The following is a 21,049-nucleotide window of genomic DNA, read 5'->3' as shown; positions in this document are numbered from 1 at the left end:
ATTCACTACAGAACGAAGTGTTCAACTCAGAGAAAGGAACTGCTAACACGTGTAACGTAGAAAGTACCTGATAAAAGTCTCTTTGGTGCCATTCAATTACGGCATCAGCAGAGACCCAGAAATCCTTCCAATTATTTCAGTGAAATCTTCATTTATTCATTATTTCAGAGGCTGAGCAAATGGTTTGTGTAAACACATCCTTCAGTAACACGCGCATGTTTATTTTAGCCATCTGAAGGCTTCTTCTATGTTTATATAAGCCATCAGACACATACAGCCACTCACTTGTGGCTTTGCTTCTCTTGAAAGGGGTGAAGGCAGAGAAGAGGGAACGGAACCATAAAGCCAGTTTCTCTTTTGCATAAAGCACTCCCTCCAGTGTTTTAAAATAACTTATGTTTATATTATTCTTGGATTGTCCTTAGGCTTGCTTTTTCATTCAATTGTATTGCTCTTTCATACTTGATAGTGCAAGCCATGTTCAGGGTATAGTTTCGAAGAAAAGAAAGCCAGTTAGGGAGTTCACTGCTATGCTTGTTTGTACCCACATAACTCACATATGCCACAGTGTCATTTGTCCCCCTTGGAGGACAAAGCACAGACACAGCAGTACCCTTATGAATGGCATCAGCAACTCATCACCTATTACCCTCCAAAGAGTGAAGCCCCTCCTGACTCAAAAAATGAGCCCTTCCCTAAAGCACTGCATTCTGGGATAACTGCAGGAACCCTAGGGTTAGACAGAAAAATTCACATTTTCAAGGTGCAAGCAAACACACACACACATACACACACACACACAGCTCAGAAAATTCTAAGGTGAAAACAACAAAACACCTTCAGGGTTGCAGCCTAGTAAGTCTGTGAAAACTTTCTGACGGAGTCCGTCAGCCTGGGATCCTAAGGGATTGTTTCTCGGCTGGAGTGGGGGTGGGGCAGGGAGGGAGGAGGATGGAGGAAATCTTCCAGCTTTGATTACAGTGGCCGGACTTCTGGGCTCTGCCATTGTCAGTCCTGCACAAGGTGCGGCCTGTGACTTGGAAACACATCTACAGAAGAAATTGGCTTAAAGCAGAAAGGGAGGCCACCATGGACAAGAGATTGTACTAAGAAAAGTAATGGCAACAAACAACAATCAAAACAAAAATAAAACAAAGCAAAGCCAAAACACACAGCAAAACCCAAACACCTTCTTTGCTTTGCCCTTTTCCACTAGGAAGTCTCCAGGGATTGCCTTTTGTTGAAAACAAAAAGCAACTGCCACCACAAAAATAGCCTGATAGTTTCTTTATTCCATTGTGACAAAGGCAGATTATTTAATTCTCTGGTTGAACGGCTCTACATTTCTCAGATATTTTTGATTTAATCAGATAATTTTAAAGTTGTAGCAGTTCCCTGATGATTTTAGAAATCTGTTTTCTGCCTTAAAAGTAGTAGTAGTATTGGGGCATCTGGGTGGCTCAGTGGGTTAAGCCTCTGCCTTCAGCTCAGGTCATGCATGATCTCAGAGTCTCATGGGATCGAGCCCCACATCGGGCTCTCTGCTCAGCAGGGAGCCTGCTCCCCCCGCCCCTCTGTCTGCCTCTCTGCCTACTTGTGATCTCTCTCTCTGTCAAATAAATAAATAAAATCTTTAAAAAAATTGGAGTATTGCAGAAGTTAATGATTTCCTTTTTCAATATCTTTTCTAGAAACACACACACACACACACACACGAAGTTTCATAAAAAAGCACAGAGCACAGACCATGAATACGTTATGAATATATGTTGTGCCACAGACAGGGGCTATCTGTATTATCAGATCTGGACTCAACTTTTGCCCATTAAAAAAACAAAACAAAACAAAACAAAAAACACTACAACAAAGCAAAGCAAATTGCAGTCTTGTTTGAGCATATTTATTGTAAACTGCGGGATATTTAGGTTTTCAGAACTGTGAGCACCTACATCAGTCACCCAACATTTGGGACAGCCTATCCCAGATTTAATAAATACCTGTTGAATGCGTGACTGTGATGGCCGCCATTATGGATGATGTGCCTTCCGAATCATGATAAAAAAGGAACAAACCAAAAGCTACGTTTTTAAAGCTTTCTGAAATATTAAATCCATCCTATGTATCATTATCAGCTAATCAAAAAAGTGAATCTTTGGGAGGGGAAGAAAGAAAATCTTAAAATGAGTTGTGAATTTCTTTCCAACTCTTTCTAACCTGAAGCTGATTACCACACCAATTTTTTCAACCAGAGGGGATTCTGTACCATGAACAATGCTCTCTCCTAAGACCTGGGATTAGTCATCATATCCATTCACCCCGATCCATGAGTTCTGTGGGGATTCACTGTCCACTCACCTTTCCCCTTCCGGGGATATCAACTTTTGATTCAAAAAATGACTAGGAACTGGGTGTAGTTTTATTTCAAATCACAATAACTTATATCTTTAGTTGGCTTTCATGTTCTTTATAGAGGTACTAACCCACTTTAAAAAAGTAAATATCAATCAATAATCCACAGATTTAGAAGTTCACACAGCTATAGCCACATTTAAAAAACATAAGTAGAGGGGCGCCTGGGTAGGGCCCAGTGGGTTGGGCCCCTGCCTTCAGCTCAGGTCATGATCTCAGGGTCCTGGGATCAAGCCCCACATCGGGCTCTCTGCTCGGCAGGGAGCCTGCTTCTTCCTCTCTCTCTGCCTGTCTCTCTGCCTACCTGTGATCTTTCTGTCAAATAAATATATAAAATCTTTAAAAAACGAAACAAAACAAAAACAAAAAAATGAGTAGACTTCATCTGACTTACAATTCTTATAAATACGGTAAGGCCTATACACAGACACAGTCCATTCTGCTGATTGACAGAGAGAACATAGACTATAAGGAAGTTATTTAATAAAATCAAATCTAAACATGGTGTTCTCAAATCCAATTAAGTTAACTTAAAAATAATTAAGACCACTGAACCACAGTTTCATTGGAGTTAATTCATATTCTTACTAAAACTATTTTAAAAAGATGCTTTCCTTGTGCTTATTTTCTTTTTTATGAGCATATATTGTATTTTTTTTCCCAAATGGAGGAATTATATAAGCTTCTTGGAGAAAAAAAATTAAAATATATAAAAATGTATACATCGTAAAGTGGATGTTATACCAATCTTTAAAAAGAGGAAAAGTCATATCATATTCATTTTAGGAAATGTATTAATAAAAACTCATGAAGTTTTTAAAATGGACTCTAAATAATTTTCGTGGTTTTCACCTGAGTAAAAGTGAACATTTTGTTAACTGAATTCTTTTAAACTCTACTCTTCAATAGTCTCTATCAAGTAAAATGGCAGCACGATTACAACTGATATTGGAGTATGTAATTTTAAGACAGGCATTATACTTATAACAGGGTTGGAAAATAATGTTGGCTCTACTTTTGGTGAACTCCTTATGGGATTACCTCACTCTTTTCTATAAATTTATATCTTTTATTACATATGATTATGCCATGAATTTTAATTATTTAATTTGCCCATTTGACACAATTCGTTCTTTATTAAAATAATACATAAGAAGTAGACTTAGCACTACTTACTTTCCAAAACCAATACATGAGACAATATCAAAACTAGTTTTGAAGATGAAGTTTCAGCATAATTTTCTCAGCCAACCAAATAAATTCAGTTCTCAATGATTCATATCAATGAGCAGAGTTTAAAACTTTATTTCAATCAAATTCCTTCTTTAACTGCTGATTTCAACGATCTTCTGACCCCCCAATCAATGAGTGGATTGATAACAGTTAACTTGACTAACTGGAAAGTTTTGTCCTAGCTTTTCCCTTCTGACAGGGGAATAAATGAATAGTAAAATGGTTCAAAGTAAGCAGGATAGGAAAGAGCTGAAAAGAGAAGAATCTATAATGCAAAAAAAACACACAATGCTTTATTAAACCTCAAACAGCTGAAAAATCTTCCCTGGAACTATGATTTCACTTTTCAGGTCCTGAGATCTAAGTGTCAAATCTCCTCCCCACCCCCTCCCCCGATTTATAAACTGTTGAAAACATTTGACAGCACTTAGAAATTCCAATGATCAATCAGCATAGGCTACAGTCCCAAATTAATCTGAAGATGCATTTACATAAGAAAGAAAGCAGGAGGAGAGGGAAAGAGGGATGGTAAAGCCAAAACAACGAAATCTTTAACATATATTTTCCGTCAAACTAGTTAAAAACAAACACTATAGCTCATGTAATTTTTAGGTGTAAGTGTAGGGTTGGAAATAATTAAAATGTTACCTTTGCCAAGTAATTCCCAATGTATCCTCACTGGTACTGGGGTATAAATGCCTGCCGTTTTGATTCATGGTCCAGTCACAAATCCTCAGCTGTCAATTGAAACCTAGCAGTCAGATATGGATCGAGCAGTACTACAGTTTTTAGTATTTAAATGAATACATGCAAACTAGTATTGTACATGGCATTAACCTTACTTTCCCAAGAGGCAACTTAAAGAAAAAAAAAAAAAAAAGCAAAAGAAAACCTTACTCTGCAAAGCAAAACTTCCCAGACTCTTTGTTTTTTTAGAAAAAGCTACTGCAATATGCTTCTCTATTAATTAAAGCATACGAGAGAAACGAGTGCTTAGAACATCACAATTAGCCATTATTAGAGTACAAATTGAGCTGAAACAAAAGCAAACGTTAATATTCAATAGAGAGATATATTTTAGGAAGAAAATAAAAAAAGCTTTTTTTTTAAATGCAGCATACCAAATCATCTGCCCTGAGCAAAATAATCAATAACTTCAAGCATGCGGTTTGCAAAACACAGGAGACATGCAGTTCAGAGGAGTTAAAGCCCACCTCTAAGTTCTCCCTAGCTCCTGCTTAGAAGCATCAAGGCACTCTCTGTTTTAGATGTTCCCTAATTTTATTTTAGCCAAAGTGGCACTGTTTAGGAAGAGTTGATAAGAACTTCTACTTTCATTTTTAAACTCAGAGTAATGGCATTTAAAATACGTTACCCCATCGGAATAGAGCGAGGAATGCTCTGAGTACAAGCTGAAACAAATTCTTCCCAGATCTCTGGAATCATCAGCTCTGCCCTTCGGAAGAGGGTTCCAGTAACCCTACCCAGCTCTGTTTGGTTCACAGCTGCCCTACAGTGCTAGCAGATTTATTGAAAAGATATATTGCTTATTTTTATGCTTAAGAAAGTAAACTTATCTGGCTCAGAGGACTGGGGCAGGGGCGAAGGGGGAGTGCCCATAAGAAGATGATGGTTTTTAATCGTTAGGTAGCCATGCTGTAAATTAGCTGCGTCTCACATTGAAAGATGACTTACAGCAATCCGCTGAACCCTGTTTGCTGCTTTTCAGTGAGGATTTCTACAAGATGATGATTGCAGCCAAAGTGCCTTTAAACTGATGGTAAATTATTGTAATCCTTTCTGATAATGTTAAGGCTAAAAAAAATTGGCTATTAAGAACCTTTACATTTCCTGTTAAACCAATGGGTTTCTACACATTCTAAGTAATAGTGATTCTGGCGTTTTGGAATAATCGTTTTGCGCACTTTTCTACAGATCTATGAGTCTCCAAAAATACCATCTTAAAATTTCCAAAAGATGTGTTTTCATTATATTGATAATTTAGTTGAAAGTAATTTTATAAAGAACTGAAAAAATTCCCTTAAGGTAGGTTGGTAGATAGGTAGGTAGGTAGGCAGATGGATAGGTAGATAGACAGATAGATAGATAGATAGAGAGATAGATAGAGAGATAGAGAGATAGAGAGATGGCCAGATAGATTGATAGATACATAGATTCTTCTCAGACTATATTCATAAAGAAGCCATAAACCAGTAAAAAAATTAAATTGGAATGAAAAATATTCTTAAAATGGACCATCAACTTTGCATGATGGAGAAAATGTGTATTTGCTTAGTTTTAAAATCAAACAGATCACAAACTTTATGACGAGATTTTTGACAAGTTCTCCAATTACTTGCATTACTCTAATTAGTAATGCAATGTGATGGGACAGCCTGAACATGGTGGTGGTGGTTGTTGTTGTTGTTTTTATCCCAACAGTAAGCCGATTGTCTATTTCAAAATGTTTTTTAAAAGCAGTACTATGAAAATAATCTAAAAACAGTTAAAAAAAAAAAAAACACCAAAAAGCTTGAGCTCGTGTAAAGATGACCTTAGGGATCACTTATTGATTCTGCTCTAGTCAATGAAAATCCTAGTTTTCACTCAATTAAACATTCTCCAGAATGTAGGTGTCTCTTCAGGCACAGATCATGATAGTTCCGCTAACTTCAGGTTAGCTTCTGTGGGGCCTTCAGCTTAGACTGGAGAGACGTCCAGACAAAGATGCTGTCACAAAGTCACGGGAGCCTAAATGTGACTCGCTGATTAGCGGACTTGTCTCACAAATAATTACAGAACACTGTGTTTCCTTGGAAGGAAGCATTTGTAAACTGCTTAGTTTTTTTGTTGTTCACATGTTGCCCATGTTTCATTTATTTGTTTGTTTACCATCCTAAAAGATGTCAGGTGGGCTATCTTTGGCCACATATATAAGATTTAAAACTAATATATTTTTGGACTTTTCTTTCCTAAGAGTAGTCCCAAAGGGGTTAAACCTGACTACGGCTATTCGCTTTCATCCACACTTAAGATAAATTCAATTGGAATATTTTCTTCCAAACAGAAAATATGATAAGATACATACAAAACGATCACGGAATACAGTAGCTAGCAATAAGAAATTGGCAAGATATTAATCTGTATTGGATTAATTTCCTCTCTGTTACTGAAAATGAAAAATAAAAAGTATATTTACTTAGCTATTTAGATTGTGAGGTAACATTTATCAACACTTCCAAAAATTTCGGAGAAGACAGGTGTGTACATGCTTATATGTTATAAATGACTTAAGCCAAGTCACTTAAGCAAGAGACTTTACAGGTACAGGTTTTTTGGTCTTACTTTATTAAGTTTCTTTTGCATTAAGCATCTTTGAATTAATAAACTTCCTGATGAAGTGAAATTTTAAAGGTGATGGTGTGGTGGGGGAAACAAATAATTAAAATAGAAATCACCCCTTCACTAAAGATTTCCATGACATTATTCCTAATAAGATCAATTATGAAGACAGTTTGACAAATTTTGACCAGATTCTAGGTGATAAAAGGTGAATCCTATGTGTATTAAAGCTTCTTTGGGGGCCATGTTAAATGTACTTAGTATTACTATAAGTCAGTATCCCTAACAAAAAAACTTTTTACATTATGCTCTAAATAAATTTAAAATAATAGGTGATAATTGTTATTTAAGGTTGGTATGGGGATTCCTCGCTTTCTGTCCGGCGAGATAGTCAGTGTTACATACTTAAGCTATCAATTTCTTTTAAATTAAAATTTAAAACTTTAATTTTAAGTGGTACCTAAGCTTCAATAACACTGTAATGGCTTTTCCAAGTATTTTCCCTCAAGAATTAGGAAATGACTCGCTTTCTCCAATGTAATCAAGCTTAAAACACTAGGTACTGATGAGTTTAGAAACTCAGTCTGTTAAAGTTGTCTGTATGGAGATGGACAGCAATTCTTATTTTTATAACAATAATAGAGTCTGACAGACCTCAGCATATCCATATCTTTATAGAAATGCACACTCACATAAATAATTTTAATTCTTTAATTTATATGCATCTACCAATATGAAATTAGACTACCTAGAAAATTAAGGTAAAATTTATACTAAAACAATTATACTTGGAATTCCAAAAGCACGCAGAAGGTGAAGTACAGAAGTAAGATTCTCTTCCAAAAAAGCTGTAAGTAAAGGGTTAAGGTGGAAATAGTGGAAACAGCTAAGAAAGAAGTGAAGGTAAAGTTTTCACTGCGGATGTTCTTAGGATGGAGTTCTATAAAGTCTCTGGAATAGAAACATTGTTCCTTGCCTACAAGGATGGGTCCAACCAGTTGGCCTCAACAATCTACACAGGAAAAAAAAATATCTACATAAGGGAAAAACACCTGAGATTTGGGTCTTAGCCTTACCTACACTGGACTCACATAGGTAGGCAGCTGACAGCCATAAAGGATCAATACTGCTTGTGATTTCAGAGTTAAGATTTTGTTTATTCCAGTGACGGCCCTCCATTGTTATTAACAGGGGCTTTTGTTAAATGCTTAGCAATTAGCTTTGGGAACAAAGGAAAGAAGGTAAGCAAAATGTTCTATTTTGCTAGACTCAGCAAACAGGCCAATGTACTAACAGTCCTTCATGATGACAACAGCTCTCAGTTGAACCAATAAACCATTAAACTGTAAACAGAATAATCAACACAGACAAATTTACCTTCTCACTTTTTTTTTTTTTAAGTTTACAGTGACCCTCAAGGGAATAGCTTGAAAAGTGTGTTTTTGTGTTCTCTCAGGTTTTTTTCATTTCTCGGGATAACCTCAGGGAAACAGATTTTTGAGCGGGAGAGGTGTTTTTGAGGGGGTGCTTAAAAAGATCAACATGCTGATATCCAAACTCTCCCCTAACTCTTAAGTTAGTGGAATTTTATTTTATTGAGATTATTAGTTACTCACCATGGAGCAAATAAAATGGCCTCTGAATGAATGGGGTGTAGCCCGAATGAACAAGCAAAATGTTCACAATGAAACTGTTATATGTAAGACAGATAACACATTAAAAAAAAAAAAAAAGATATTCAAAATCATCCTGGGACCTTAAGTTCTAATGTCAGTTTCTAAAACCCATGCTTCTTGATATTTAATTGAATTAGTACAGTAGAATTACTTTAAATGGGTATGCATAACCCATGAACAAAGTAAACATAGCTGACCATGAGTCATTAAGTATCAGAAAATGAAAGGCTTTTTTAGATGGAGACTACTTTAACTTGTAAAATTTAAGGTTTCAAGGGAACTCAGAGATTGGGTAATTAACCTCTACATTTTCCTTTCCAAGATAAAGATACAGGAGAGCAAAGTTTATGGACTTGTCCAAGGTCAGACATGCCCTGATTGTGTCAACACTGAAACACTTGCAAACTCCTAATCCCTGGTTCTCACCCAAGACTCTAGATTGCCTATCACTGTTCTTTTCCTACCTTGTCCTTCATGGGCAGCCCAAGAATATTTAAGGCTAAAATGGCTGTAATTATAACTTTCAGAATTTCCTCTACTTCCCTGATTCAATTTAGATCTTTTCAAGTAAATATTTTCAGCGAAGAAGACAATTTTTCCCTTGTGATTTTGTTGATTGAATTTAAGGTTACAGCAAACATAACTTTATTTTTACAGTAATTAGAATGGTTTATCTGGATATTAGCATTTGATCCCTTCTCGGGCTTTTGGCTAAGATCAAGTGTGGATATTAGCATTTGATAACTACTCACAGTAAGTGAATAAATAAATGAATGATAAAACAGACCCTGGAAGGTTTTTTTTTTTTTTAAAAAACTTAAGAACTAGCCAAAAAGCTAAACATTTGCATGCCATTATTTTGACTGAAACTTCCTTTAAATGTGTTTCCTCTCCAGCTAGCATATGTGAAGAGTGACCTCTTATCCATTTACATACCTACCCAGAAGTCATGTGATAGGGTTTTACGTCAAGCTGTCAATTATGATAACAGACACAATAAGAACAGCCCAAGTGTTGACAGGCTGCTTCCTGACTTCATTGAAAGGTTTGTTGATCATCCACTTGTGTCCTTCCAATTGCTTTGCCTCTAATAAAAGACGACCTCTTCACAGTGGTCTCAATGTACCTAGCTTTGGCTTTCCCATTTCCCAGGACAAACATCGTAAAGAAATTTCAATTAATTATTTTAATAAAATAAAAAATCCTACAGAGGCAATGTCTTAGGAAGGCCATCTGGTGTAACAGACATGTCCACTATAACGAAAAGTACCTCCAAATTTGAGTTGTGAAACTGTATCAAGGAAAGTGTTGAAAATATTTTTAATATAAGGTGGCCCAGTAATTGAAATTGAAAATAATAGCATTAAGTAGTCATGCAAGAGTCGTAACATGCTGAAGCTCAAGCACCAATAAAACCCATGCAGTTGTGTGCGTATGTAATGCAAGGACCTGAGATGATCAGGCCGTGCATTCGTTAGAGATAACAGTAAGTACTATATATAGTCAGGAGATTATTATTTTGAGAGATGATGAAAATAAGCCTTATGTCTTACATACTAGAGCTTACTTGACTTTGTTGTCTCCCTTTGGAAAGGCAAGAGGGACCTCCCATTTATTTTATCAAAATCTCAAATCTGTATCAAAAGTTTATATGCTTTCAATAGTTGGTTTGAATTGTAATCTTCTATTTCCAAACAAGAAGCTTCTTAGCTACAAACATTTACTTCCAACTTGCAGTAAGATTTTTTTAATATTTTATGCTGATGTATAATAGTAAAGATTTATGTTTTTATTACAACCTTAGACTCAAATAGAAGGGTGAAAATCAAGGTAACTAGACCCTCTTTGATCATGCAACTTTCTATGAGAGCAAAGAAAGAAGGCCTGAGACTTAACAAATTCGTGGTGAGGTTGACCAGATAAGGAACTGGTGCTAATTCATGTAAGTTGTCTCATATTCGCCATTTATGCTAAAATAGGTAGACTGAATTACGGAATAATTTCTGTATTTTCAAATATGGAGCAACATCCAAGACTCTGCTATAGAGCTCCCATTTTCTCAGAGAGACAAAACTTGGGATGTGTTCCTCCCCCTTGCCTATTGTGGTGCATGTGCACACGCCCTCGTGCAGTACAAGGAAAGGAAAGCACTGCGTTCTACTAAACTTCTGTGAGGTTAACTCAGAGAGGAGGTCTTTGACATTTGTGAAAAGTTCCAAATCATAAAAAAGACATTTCTTTTTTAGTCAGGAAAGACTACAGAGTTCAGTTTCCCAAAGCAGGACCCAGGAGTTCCTCAAGCCACCACACCATCTTCCAACAGGAAAGTTAAAGAAGAATATGGAGTTCCAACTGATACCTGCTTTTAAGATCTTCCCAAGCCAACAGTGAGTGCATGAACTAAGCCAATCACCCCAGAGACAGTCTAGTTCCAGACCTTGAACCACACAACACACAAGATTGTAGTAGAGGATAAAAGAAAAATTTCAAGTCCTGATCAGCCGGCATGAGTTGATTATCATGACCAGTTAGAGAGGTTTGTTTTTAATGGCAAATTATCAACTGGTTTACATGAATCTTTTTGAACTATTCTTCATGATTATGGATATTTTTATTTTTTAGATTCAAATGAGATATCATAGTTGCAGTGACAGGTGAAATTCCTGTGTCAGAAAAAATCTAGTATTTCAAGTCAGTTAATGACCGATAAGAATCAGTAATAACCATTATCAAGGAGCACAGAGAGGTATAATTACTAATAACAGCTGTATGTGTACCAAGTTGATGGGCATAAAAGCATATACTTTTAGGATTCAAATTTGCCGATATGGATATATTACTCTTACAAGTGGAACATAGGGTTAATTTTAACATTGGCCATCTCAATCAAAGAAGGCCAGTATCCTTGTGTATTAGAAGTGACTATTTTGAAAGGTCTACTTTATTATCATCTTGTGGAAAGATTATTAATAAGATAGAATGATTCAACAATTTTAAATTTATCGTTAACCCTAATTTATGTAGGCTATATTAAAGTTCTTTTCTGAGAAAAAATAGCACTGCACATTACACATCAATACTTTTCATAACCTAAAAGGATAAATCTTTATAAAGCAGCCGCCAATAAACTGAAGAATGTACCTGGCAACAATATTTATTCTTAAGGGGTCATGTATATTAAAGGCTATGGGGAATGTTTAAAAGAACTCTCTCAGACTAAATCCATTGCCTTTCTAATTTTGAATTTCTCCTAGCTAATATAAAATGATTGATTACCTTTATTTCATGTACCCCTTGATTTTCCTTTTCATTCATCACTGAGTGCTTTAAACCAAATGCATTTAGAACCTGCTGTTACAAGAGTGGTCTCTTTTAAATCTTTGTAAAGTAATGAAAGGACACAGTAAATCAATCTCATTTCTGCTGTGGGAAAGCATAACCTTTACTCTACTGCAGTCACTTAAACTATTCCTGTCCCTCTGTTCCTGGATAGTAAGCCTGAAACTTCAGCTCAATGGTTCTTTTAAAATTTAGAAGCATAAAAGTAATCATCTTTTAACTGGAACCTTACTTCAGTAATATTCACGTACAGTATGAGATGCACGCACATGTTTTCTGCATGCCTCAAAATTGTAGCTCATTATAACTTTGGTATATTGAGCTTCTTTGTTTCAAAAAGTAGCACAAAGTCTTCCATCATGCGCAGGGCAAATTATCCGTTTGCCTGGTAAATACCAGTACGTTCCATAAACGTCAACTGCATTTGACCAAACAAATATTACTTACATTGTTAACAGATCTTCACTTGACACTGTCCACTTAAACAAGAAGTGGTGGTCTTTGATAAGAAAAGTCTGTAGCTCCAGAATATATATGTGTGTGTGTGTGTGTGTGTGTGTGTGTGTGTGTGTGTGTGTGTGTATGTATTTTCCAATTAAAATGTGCTCCGACCTCCATCTCTCTGAAGACTCACACTTTGCTGAGGCTTGCTAAGTTTTCTTGATCTATCCTTGGGATAAGTGAAAAAAGTAACTTCTGCACGATGAACTTTTGTGATCATAATAATGTGAGTCATAAATACAGATATGAAAAGAATATTAAAGCTGCCGTGGGTGAGCACAGGGGGGATGGGAAGACTACTTCTAAATACATGAAACTGGGTATAATCTTAATGTTTTTGGTGCTAAAGTTTTAAATAATGGAGGCATGTGTCTATGAATTAAAAATTAACTAGAAAGTAGAGGTGTGTCATAAAGAATAATGCAAATCCCATGGTAAAAATATTTCTGAAAATATGTGGAATGATTTTTAAAAGAGCAACCCTCTGAACCTATAAATCCTACATATGTTTTTAAAAAATACAGTGAACATATACATTTGTCAAATAGAACCATATTATAGTAATTATAACACATTTCATATTATAGCAATTTTAGAGGTGAAAAAAAGCAACATTCCAGAGAATTATGTTGAAAAGCCAATGGTGGGAAAAACCACTAATTATTATTTGGTATTTTTCGTAACTGTGTACAGATGTTTTCAGTTAGTTCTCACTCTTTTGTTTTGTTTTGCTTTTTAAAACTCTGGCACAGCCTCAAGTATCTTGAATAAGCTATCATCTTTAGGATTTTTCTCTGAACTCTACATGTGGTGACCTTTGATCTACGTGGTCTGCTACCTTGGTCCGCAACTGGGCAGGACTTGGGAATTCCGCAGGAGGCATGGCTAAGAACGACACAGCACAAGCTAGGTGGGCGAGTCCAGGACAAAGAAGCAGGAATGAGGCCCTGCGCAGGCTGACCATGTACGTAAAAACAGACAGATGCGACATAAGCCCATACATCTTACGAACGAAGAGCCAGTTAGTTACACCAGCTCTTTCTTATTCATAGACTACTTTTCCCTACTTAATATTTTGCACGCTGTTTATTTCGAACCGCTCTGCTATCAGAGTTTGAGAGCAGCAAACATATGCATCATAAAATATATTTAAATTCTGAAGTGTTTAGAATTATTTCTGTTATCCCTTAACTAGAATCGTGGGATTTCTGTATTGGTAAGTTCCATGCTTTTGACTGTGGCTAATTTGTTTATAAGCCACCATTAATCCTGGCTGTATATTTTCACAGTTTGGGTAAACACTTCATTTGCATTAAATTTACAGCATTAATGAGATGTGAAATTTAAAATGCTACTTGAAACATAAATGATGTAAGAAAGCAGAACAAAAAAAAGTGTTTTATCACATCTGAAATCAGTAAACCAATTTAAACCTATTAAAACAGGAATGATGTGTCGCCCGAGATTTTAGCTTCATAACTCATCCTCTTGGACTAAAAGTCCAAAATGAGGAGTAAAACATCTGGAAAATATGAAAGAGCTCAAAAAACACAAATTGTGTACTGCTTCTACCCTAATGGGCTTTTTAATCAGTTTTCAATTTTTTTGTCTTCGGAAGCTAAAGGCTAGTAAGTTCTCAATAGCCAATGACACTGAGGAAAATACCCTGGCCGAGACCCAGTTTACTCATGGATGTTATGGATAGAGGTCACAGAGATGGAAAAGGTCTTGAGCCAATTTGAGCAAGCCTGTTTAGAGAGGCAAGAAACAAAGGATAAATGAGAAAATATTCTGGAAAATGAAATGATCAGTTTCTTTCCCAGAAGCCCCAGGAGCCCCGTTCTGAGTCCAGATCTGAGAGGCAGCATGGAGAGAGCACCAATGCGAAAGCGTGCTACACCGTCACACCTGGGTGAAGCTTGCCCACCTGTTGCTGATGTAGGAAGGATGGGTCTCTTGGGCTTAGTCCCACATATCGATTGGCTTGAGATGTGCCTGAGGCTGTGTAGGCTGATTAAGGAAGAACAAAAACAAAGATAAAAATTGTGAACTATCAGAATGAACACCCTGTCCATGTAAAAGAAAACCCAGGACGTGGGACAGGCAACCAAAAAAAAAAAAAAAAAAGTGTCTCTATTTCTTTATTCTTTCATCTGAGTGAACACCAAGTGACATTAAAGAATTGGCAGTTGACCTCAACTCAACCCGTTTACCTCCCTCCCCAAAAATCTGTCCAATTAACCACATCCCAGCCTCTGGTATGGGTATCCCACGCTTCTAGGCTCTGGTACAGTCCGGCAGGAGAACCAAGGACTGGCTCAGTAGAAGGGTCCTTTTCCTACATGTCATGTTTCACCAGATAGTAGCTGTCTGATAATGCGAGCATCAATGATAGTCTGTGATTCTAAGTGTAAGACTGAAAGTCTATTGGGAAAAAGTGAAAGCTTGTAATGAATGGGATTTAAGCAGATGTGCTTGATGATACAAAATGAAACATGTCTTACTGAAGAGAAAATCTAATATTCCTAACATGAGGGAGGAGCCTCTCTACTTATTATATTATTTAGAGTGAATTAAGTCAGTATTTCATTTAGTGTGAAAATGACCTTAGATTTGACAGAAATGTTTTTGAAAAAAAAATTCTTTCTTTTCCATAAGCACAAAAAGTCGATTTCTTGCGACTGGTCCAGGGAAGGGGTGGTGACACCTTTGAAAGACTTGGCCACCAGGCACTAAGGACCAATGGCGAATATTCTTAAAGTTATTTAGTCTCACCCTGCAAGTCCTTTTTGTAGAGGTGCTTTTTGGTACACAGTGAATTTTCCAAAGAAAACGTCTCCCTATTCCTAAAGATTTGTTTGTTTTCCCAAGGAAAGGAGTTCCCAGCACTACAGCGTTCTCCATGCCCTGTGCTGGAATAAACAGAAGCACTATATTTTCACCACTCATGTTACATCTACAGCTCTGAAGGAAGCTAAAATGTTTGGTTTAACACTATCAGATTGATAAGAAATCCAGACATTAACCTTTAAAAGGTTTTGGGTTTTTTTTTTTTAACCAAATATATTCATTCTGCCATGTTCATTGGAAGGGTTGCAGAATTAGATCCATTGAGGGTTTTGTGAGGTTAACTTTTTAAAACAGTGAAGATGCTCACAATTCATTATTAATTACTCCTGAATAAAGGGCCCATCCAAGGGCAGCCGGAAGAGCCAGGGGCCCCACTCAATGTCCAGGCTCCTGGGAGTCAAAGGACAGCATGGACAGCTGGAGATAGGCCTCATCCTTAGAGAGTCGCAACAAGCGTGCAGTATTTTCCTCTTCTCAGCCATGAGAAAGAGGTTTCCCTGGTCTATGTGTTTTCTTTAATTTTATTGACTTATCAGTTCAATGACCCATTTTTCATTATTAGTGCTATCTCGAGAGCTAGAGCTACAAGTCTGTGTAGAGGAAAGAAAAACAAGTCACTCTATTTCTTTTAAGCAGGAGTGGAAAATGGGCTGATACAGCCATCTTCACACAACCAATATATCCCTTCTGAATATTTTGCAATTTTATTAGTCAAATCAGATCCCTTTTTGACCAACCTGTAGGTGAGTACAAGAATAATGTATCAGCAAGCACGCTGACAGCACTCCCATAGTGAGCTGTGATCATTTGGGTCTGATCTTCCTTTGCATGTCATCTATTAATGTCACTAGAAGGGTAGGTAGGTACCTGAAGTTTCTAGAACTTGGTTTGGATCATTTATCCCTTGATAGTCTTTCAAAGACTTAAAAAAAAAAAATCTTTGTTTCTATTTGCCTTAATTTAAATTGTGACTTTGCTGAAAGATGCCAACACATCCACTTTTAAAAGTATTTGAGTGGCTGTACTGTACATAGCTAATCTTTAGAACAAAAGAATTTTTAGTCTTCCTTGACTATGCATTCAGGGAAGTGCTCATTGGACCCTCTACCAACAGACCAGTTAGAAAAATTAATGATTATTGATGGGAACTACAAGTCTACCTGGACTGATTAGGCTATGGGGTCTCATGAATTTTGAGAAAGGAATGCTGAATTCACTGTACCCTCACACTATGTTCTTTTTTCTTGTAGTGTTCCTTCCTAGGTTTTCAGAAGCCCCCCTCACCAATAAGTAAATAAATAAATAAATAAATAAAAATAAATAGAAAACGTCTTTCCAAAACCTGAGAAAGAGAGAACAAGTGGGGTTTCTGTAATTGCACTTAGAACAGAGCATGTCAATTTTTTTTGTTCTAGGAAAGAAAATGACACCTCTGAATTTCAGATATGGAATGCATAACTGATGAGGCGTGGGCTAATTCCTCCTGACTGGAACTTTCTCTATTCCACTGTAGTAGTTCTAGGAAGCCCGTTAGTTTGGACGAAGCCAATCGAAAAACTGGGTAATAATTTTCTTTGTATTGATGAGTATTCTGTATGAAGAAGCAAAGGATTCATTGGTTTATTGGTATGTTCTATGTCAAGTTCACCAGCTAAATCTCTGATGTTATGGCCGTGTTCAAAAGCATAGTACCTGATGTATCATGATAAACCAAACAAACAAACAAATAAAAAAAGTCACAATGACAGTGTAGGTAGCTTACATGTACCTAATACTCAGCTTCCAAATGTCCTCATTCGCACCCAATATTGTGTTAACTGTTTTTTTGCAGTGACATAACCTACGGTAATATAAACGTGCAATTATCTTCCAGAGGCACGGATTCAATCTGCCTTGTGAAGGACACTGATTTCTAGAAGAATGCTCCAATAAGTAACAATGATCTGCTCTCTCTCTGGGTGACTGAGAAACCTCGAACACTACATTATGTTATTCGGTGTCTTTTTCAATGTATACCTTGAACGAGCAGGCATGACTTGTCATTTTTGTTAGAGCTGTTTATTCAAACGAATAAGCTTCTCCCTTTTCAAATATGATAGATGGACTGAAATTTGATAAGAGAGAGCTTGTGATAGCCAGGCCACATACATGCCTGCTAGTTCCACATAAATGAGAAATCTCCATCGGGTCCAAAAAGTTGTCCTGTTCTCCACCTTGGATCAGGTATCCAACGGTGCCTTTGATGGACATTTCTCATTTCCTACAGAAATACTTACTGGTTGCTGTAGGTGAAGCTGCCTCACCTTCAGTGGATGTAGTGATGGGTTTAGTATCTGTCATGGTCAGGGTCACAGGTCGCACTGCACTGGGATGGGGAGAGGGTGCCAAGACAGGTGTGAAATGGCCAGGCACTTTCCCTACCACTTGACCACTGCTGTTAGGCTACAAAACAAAAACAGAATGTCCGGTGAAACAATCCAAAAGGCAGTCATATCGTCCAACAGCTCCACTCAGTGCACTTGGACGCGGGAACACTGCATCCTTGGTGGGAAGGCCACAAGCCCTCTCAAGTCTGAGTCACAGAGACCAACCAGCGGTGAGTGGTAAAAAGAAGCAGCAGCATTTCAAAGAAAGTCTTCACCTTCGAAACACTTTGCATGGGTGAGTTTGTCTTTACAACCCCCCTGAGAGTCAGGCAGAACTGATCCTTTCGTTGGGTAGCACAGAAGACTCAAGGGGAGACTTACACGCTCAGCCCAAGACAACAATGTAAGTTCTTCCTGACCTAGGGAGAATTTGAGCCATGCCTCCTTCTCTGCTCTTCGTTTTCTACAGTGAGTCAGTTTGGGCTCTCAGAACACAATTGTCACCCAATGATGATGTCACTTACACAAAGAAGATGAGGTATCAAGGAGATCGAACACATCAAACTCAATGGTTTCCATCATTTCTAGTCAATCTGCATTCAGAAACTCTAGTCTTCCGTCATATGCAAGGATGCTGGGACACATATACCAAACCATTTAAATTCCAGGATCTCCACTTGCCTTTTGCTGATTTACTCAGACGAGCAGACAGAATGATATTTAAAGCATTTAAAATTTCAGATCCACACAATGGATGTGGACTTGGTCTGACCTTACAGCTACAAATAAAAGACTTCCAAAGTCAATTAAAACGTGCTGAAATAAAGCAGAGGGGCAATCAAATATACTTTGTTACTTAAGTTCCTCCCCCATGGCCGGGCATGGAGAGTTACACAAAACATTATTGTTGACACTTGTGGGGAGCAACTGAGAGAATCCCCAGGGCAATGATGGAAAAGATATTAATATCCAACTTTTAGCCCCACGTATGAAAATAGTGTCTGTGGTAGGAGACAAAATCCTAAGGGTACACTGCTTGGAAAAAAAAAAAAATACTGGAATGCTTTTTTCTAGACAAAGAACACTATTCTTGATGACCCTTCATGTTGGACTTCTCCACTGTACGGTGCTCATCCCAATTCACCATGAGAGTATGTGCCATAAATATTTAGCCTATCTAATCAGAATGTTAAAGGCAAAGAATGCAATGAAGCAGAATATTTATCTAAATACCTGCCCATAAATTACCAGGAGTCATTTCTTTAGACAAAAAGATGAACAGCTAATAACACTTAAATACTGTAACTTACAGACATGAACTAATAAGTCTTCGGTTGGGTTCCTCAGAGGCCACATTATTTATTCTATAAAGAAAATAGACTTCTTGAATATCCTGCCTATTCATCATGAGTAATTTAAAGTATTTAACTTTATGTCAGGAAAATTGACCAGAGCTTCCCCCACTACGGAAACCTATGAGAGTTGTATCTTTAGACTAATTTTATTTAAAATAATCCACTGAATAGCATGGCTGTCTCACGCTAATCGGTGCAGCAGCAATGCAATTAATCTCCAAATTGCTGTGGGGAGGATGAGGCATCTCAGTGGCTAGACTTGGTAATCAAAATCAGTACAGGGCTGGAGGAAATTTGGGAGGGGATAGTGGACCCCAGGTGAACAAGCCCTCAGCAACCGCCCCCCCTCGTCCTGGCCTAAGCTAAACAGGTAAATATCAAGAGTCCTCTTTTGAAATGCAAATTAACTGGTTTTGAGTTGGAGTTAAAAATCAAAGGAGCTATGATGTGTCCATAAAAACTATTCTGCAGTTGACTAGAAAGATGCTTTTCCTTTCAAGTGGAAAAAGTAGTTTTTTTCTAAAGCAGACCACCGGATTCTGGGGATCTGAACGCTGCAAAAAACCGTTGTATATATCTTCCTCAAGAAAGAAGAGCGATCCTGTTTTATCATTGCTGGTACATTCGGTAGTAAAATACATTTCTCTATACTGTGTTCACCGAAACAGTTCCATAGGACCTAACTGAGAACACAGGACAGAAGAACGACAGTAATGCCAAGAAAATGCTGCTCCAGGATCTGATATGACCTCGCTCATTCTAAGAGCTTTGTCTACTGGAACGGCATTGACATGAACCAACAGACATTTCTCTCATTTAAAAAGAATAAAACTGACAAAGAAACAAGTCAGTCCCAAGCCCAACAGACACATTTTCTGGAATTTAGGGTCTGGAAGAATGGAAGGTTATTCCTTTTGGGTTTTCTACTGGTTCAGATGAAGCTATACTATAAAGCTTCTCTTTTAAGGCTGTTAGATGAACTTTCATAGCGTAGAAAGGAAAAGAGAGACATTTTATCTGAAGATAAAGTTGAACCGCACTGGGAAAGGATCACCCTGCCTAGTATGTAGTCCCTCCTATTATACAAAATCCTGAGAGGGGATTTTTTTTTTTTTTTGATTGAGATGAAAGTAAGATGCTTCTCTCAGAAGCTCAATCTTTACCTTAAAAATAGGAAGAAAAGCAGAACAATAAGGCAGATTATCACCTAATATGCCCTCTTAACTTATAAAGAAATGGAAATATACCTAAAACAAGCACTGAATAATTAAAGAAATGCGTAACACTAAGGGCCTGATTTTAATTTGCATAATTTTTCCCCTAACAGTGCCTAATTAAGACATCAGTTAAAAAAAAAATCCAATGGAACTCTAAGATTTTCCACACTGAATTAACGTTAAGGACTTTTAATGGATGTCTTAATTAGACTTTGTTATTCATGGAAATTCTACTCAAATTAAAATCAGACCTTGTGCGCACTGTTCCCAGCTGAGTCTAGCAAAATGCTCTATGGAACTGAGACTCTTGAATCCATGATCTGACAGCAAATTTTATTTCTCAACTGATATACTAAGATCCCACTTCTTTTACTTAAAAATTCTTATTATAGTCATCAAAAGTGCTATAATGTTTGGACCTTTTCTTCTAAAATACAAATGGCTTAACTACAAAGTCACAACTCAAGAATGGTGTCTTCAGTTTAGTATTATTAGTCAACAGAACTAAAAGTACAGGTGATTTTTTTAAGCAACCCAAATGGCGTTGGCTATGTTGTTACTCAAAAATAAAACGTTCCCAAAAAAGACCATTTTGCTTCATCCTAACAATTATGACCAAAATTGATTTCTTCAGATCTTTTCTTTGTTAATTCTAAATTAATATGCACATACTAGTCACTGGCATTTGAGTAACTGAACGGCATTAAAGACAGAATGCTTACGACAATCTCGCAGAGCATTAAAAGGTATAGTGAGGAGTG

General features: G+C 37.1%; 1 protein-coding gene across 8 annotated transcripts in view; it reads right to left on the bottom strand.

Moving 5' to 3' along the window:
• Positions 1–21,049, bottom strand: part of NFIB (nuclear factor I B) — a 226,237-nt gene that overhangs the window by 11,298 nt on the left and 193,890 nt on the right. For 2 of the 8 annotated variants that reach the window (XM_032307181.1, XM_032307180.1), the window contains exons 9-11: positions 17,627–17,792; positions 14,428–14,510; positions 4,291–4,379 (exon numbers count right to left, since the gene is read on the bottom strand). The exons of 1 other annotated variant lie outside the window; for it this stretch is intronic. In XM_032307181.1, the coding sequence (XP_032163072.1) occupies positions 4,291–4,379; positions 14,428–14,510; positions 17,627–17,792 (338 nt within the window). Of the gene's footprint in view, positions 1–4,290; positions 4,380–14,427; positions 14,511–17,626; positions 17,793–21,049 lie in introns of those variants that run through there. 5 more of the 8 variants (XM_032307182.1, XM_032307183.1, XM_032307186.1 and 2 more) reach the window with 5 other exon arrangements.

Source organism: Mustela erminea, chromosome 12 (genome assembly GCF_009829155.1).
Source record: "Mustela erminea isolate mMusErm1 chromosome 12, mMusErm1.Pri, whole genome shotgun sequence".
NCBI classification, from domain to species: Eukaryota; Metazoa; Chordata; class Mammalia; order Carnivora; family Mustelidae; genus Mustela; species Mustela erminea.
The sequence above is the reverse complement of the archived record's forward strand: the minus strand, read 5'-3'. Positions and strand labels throughout refer to the sequence as shown.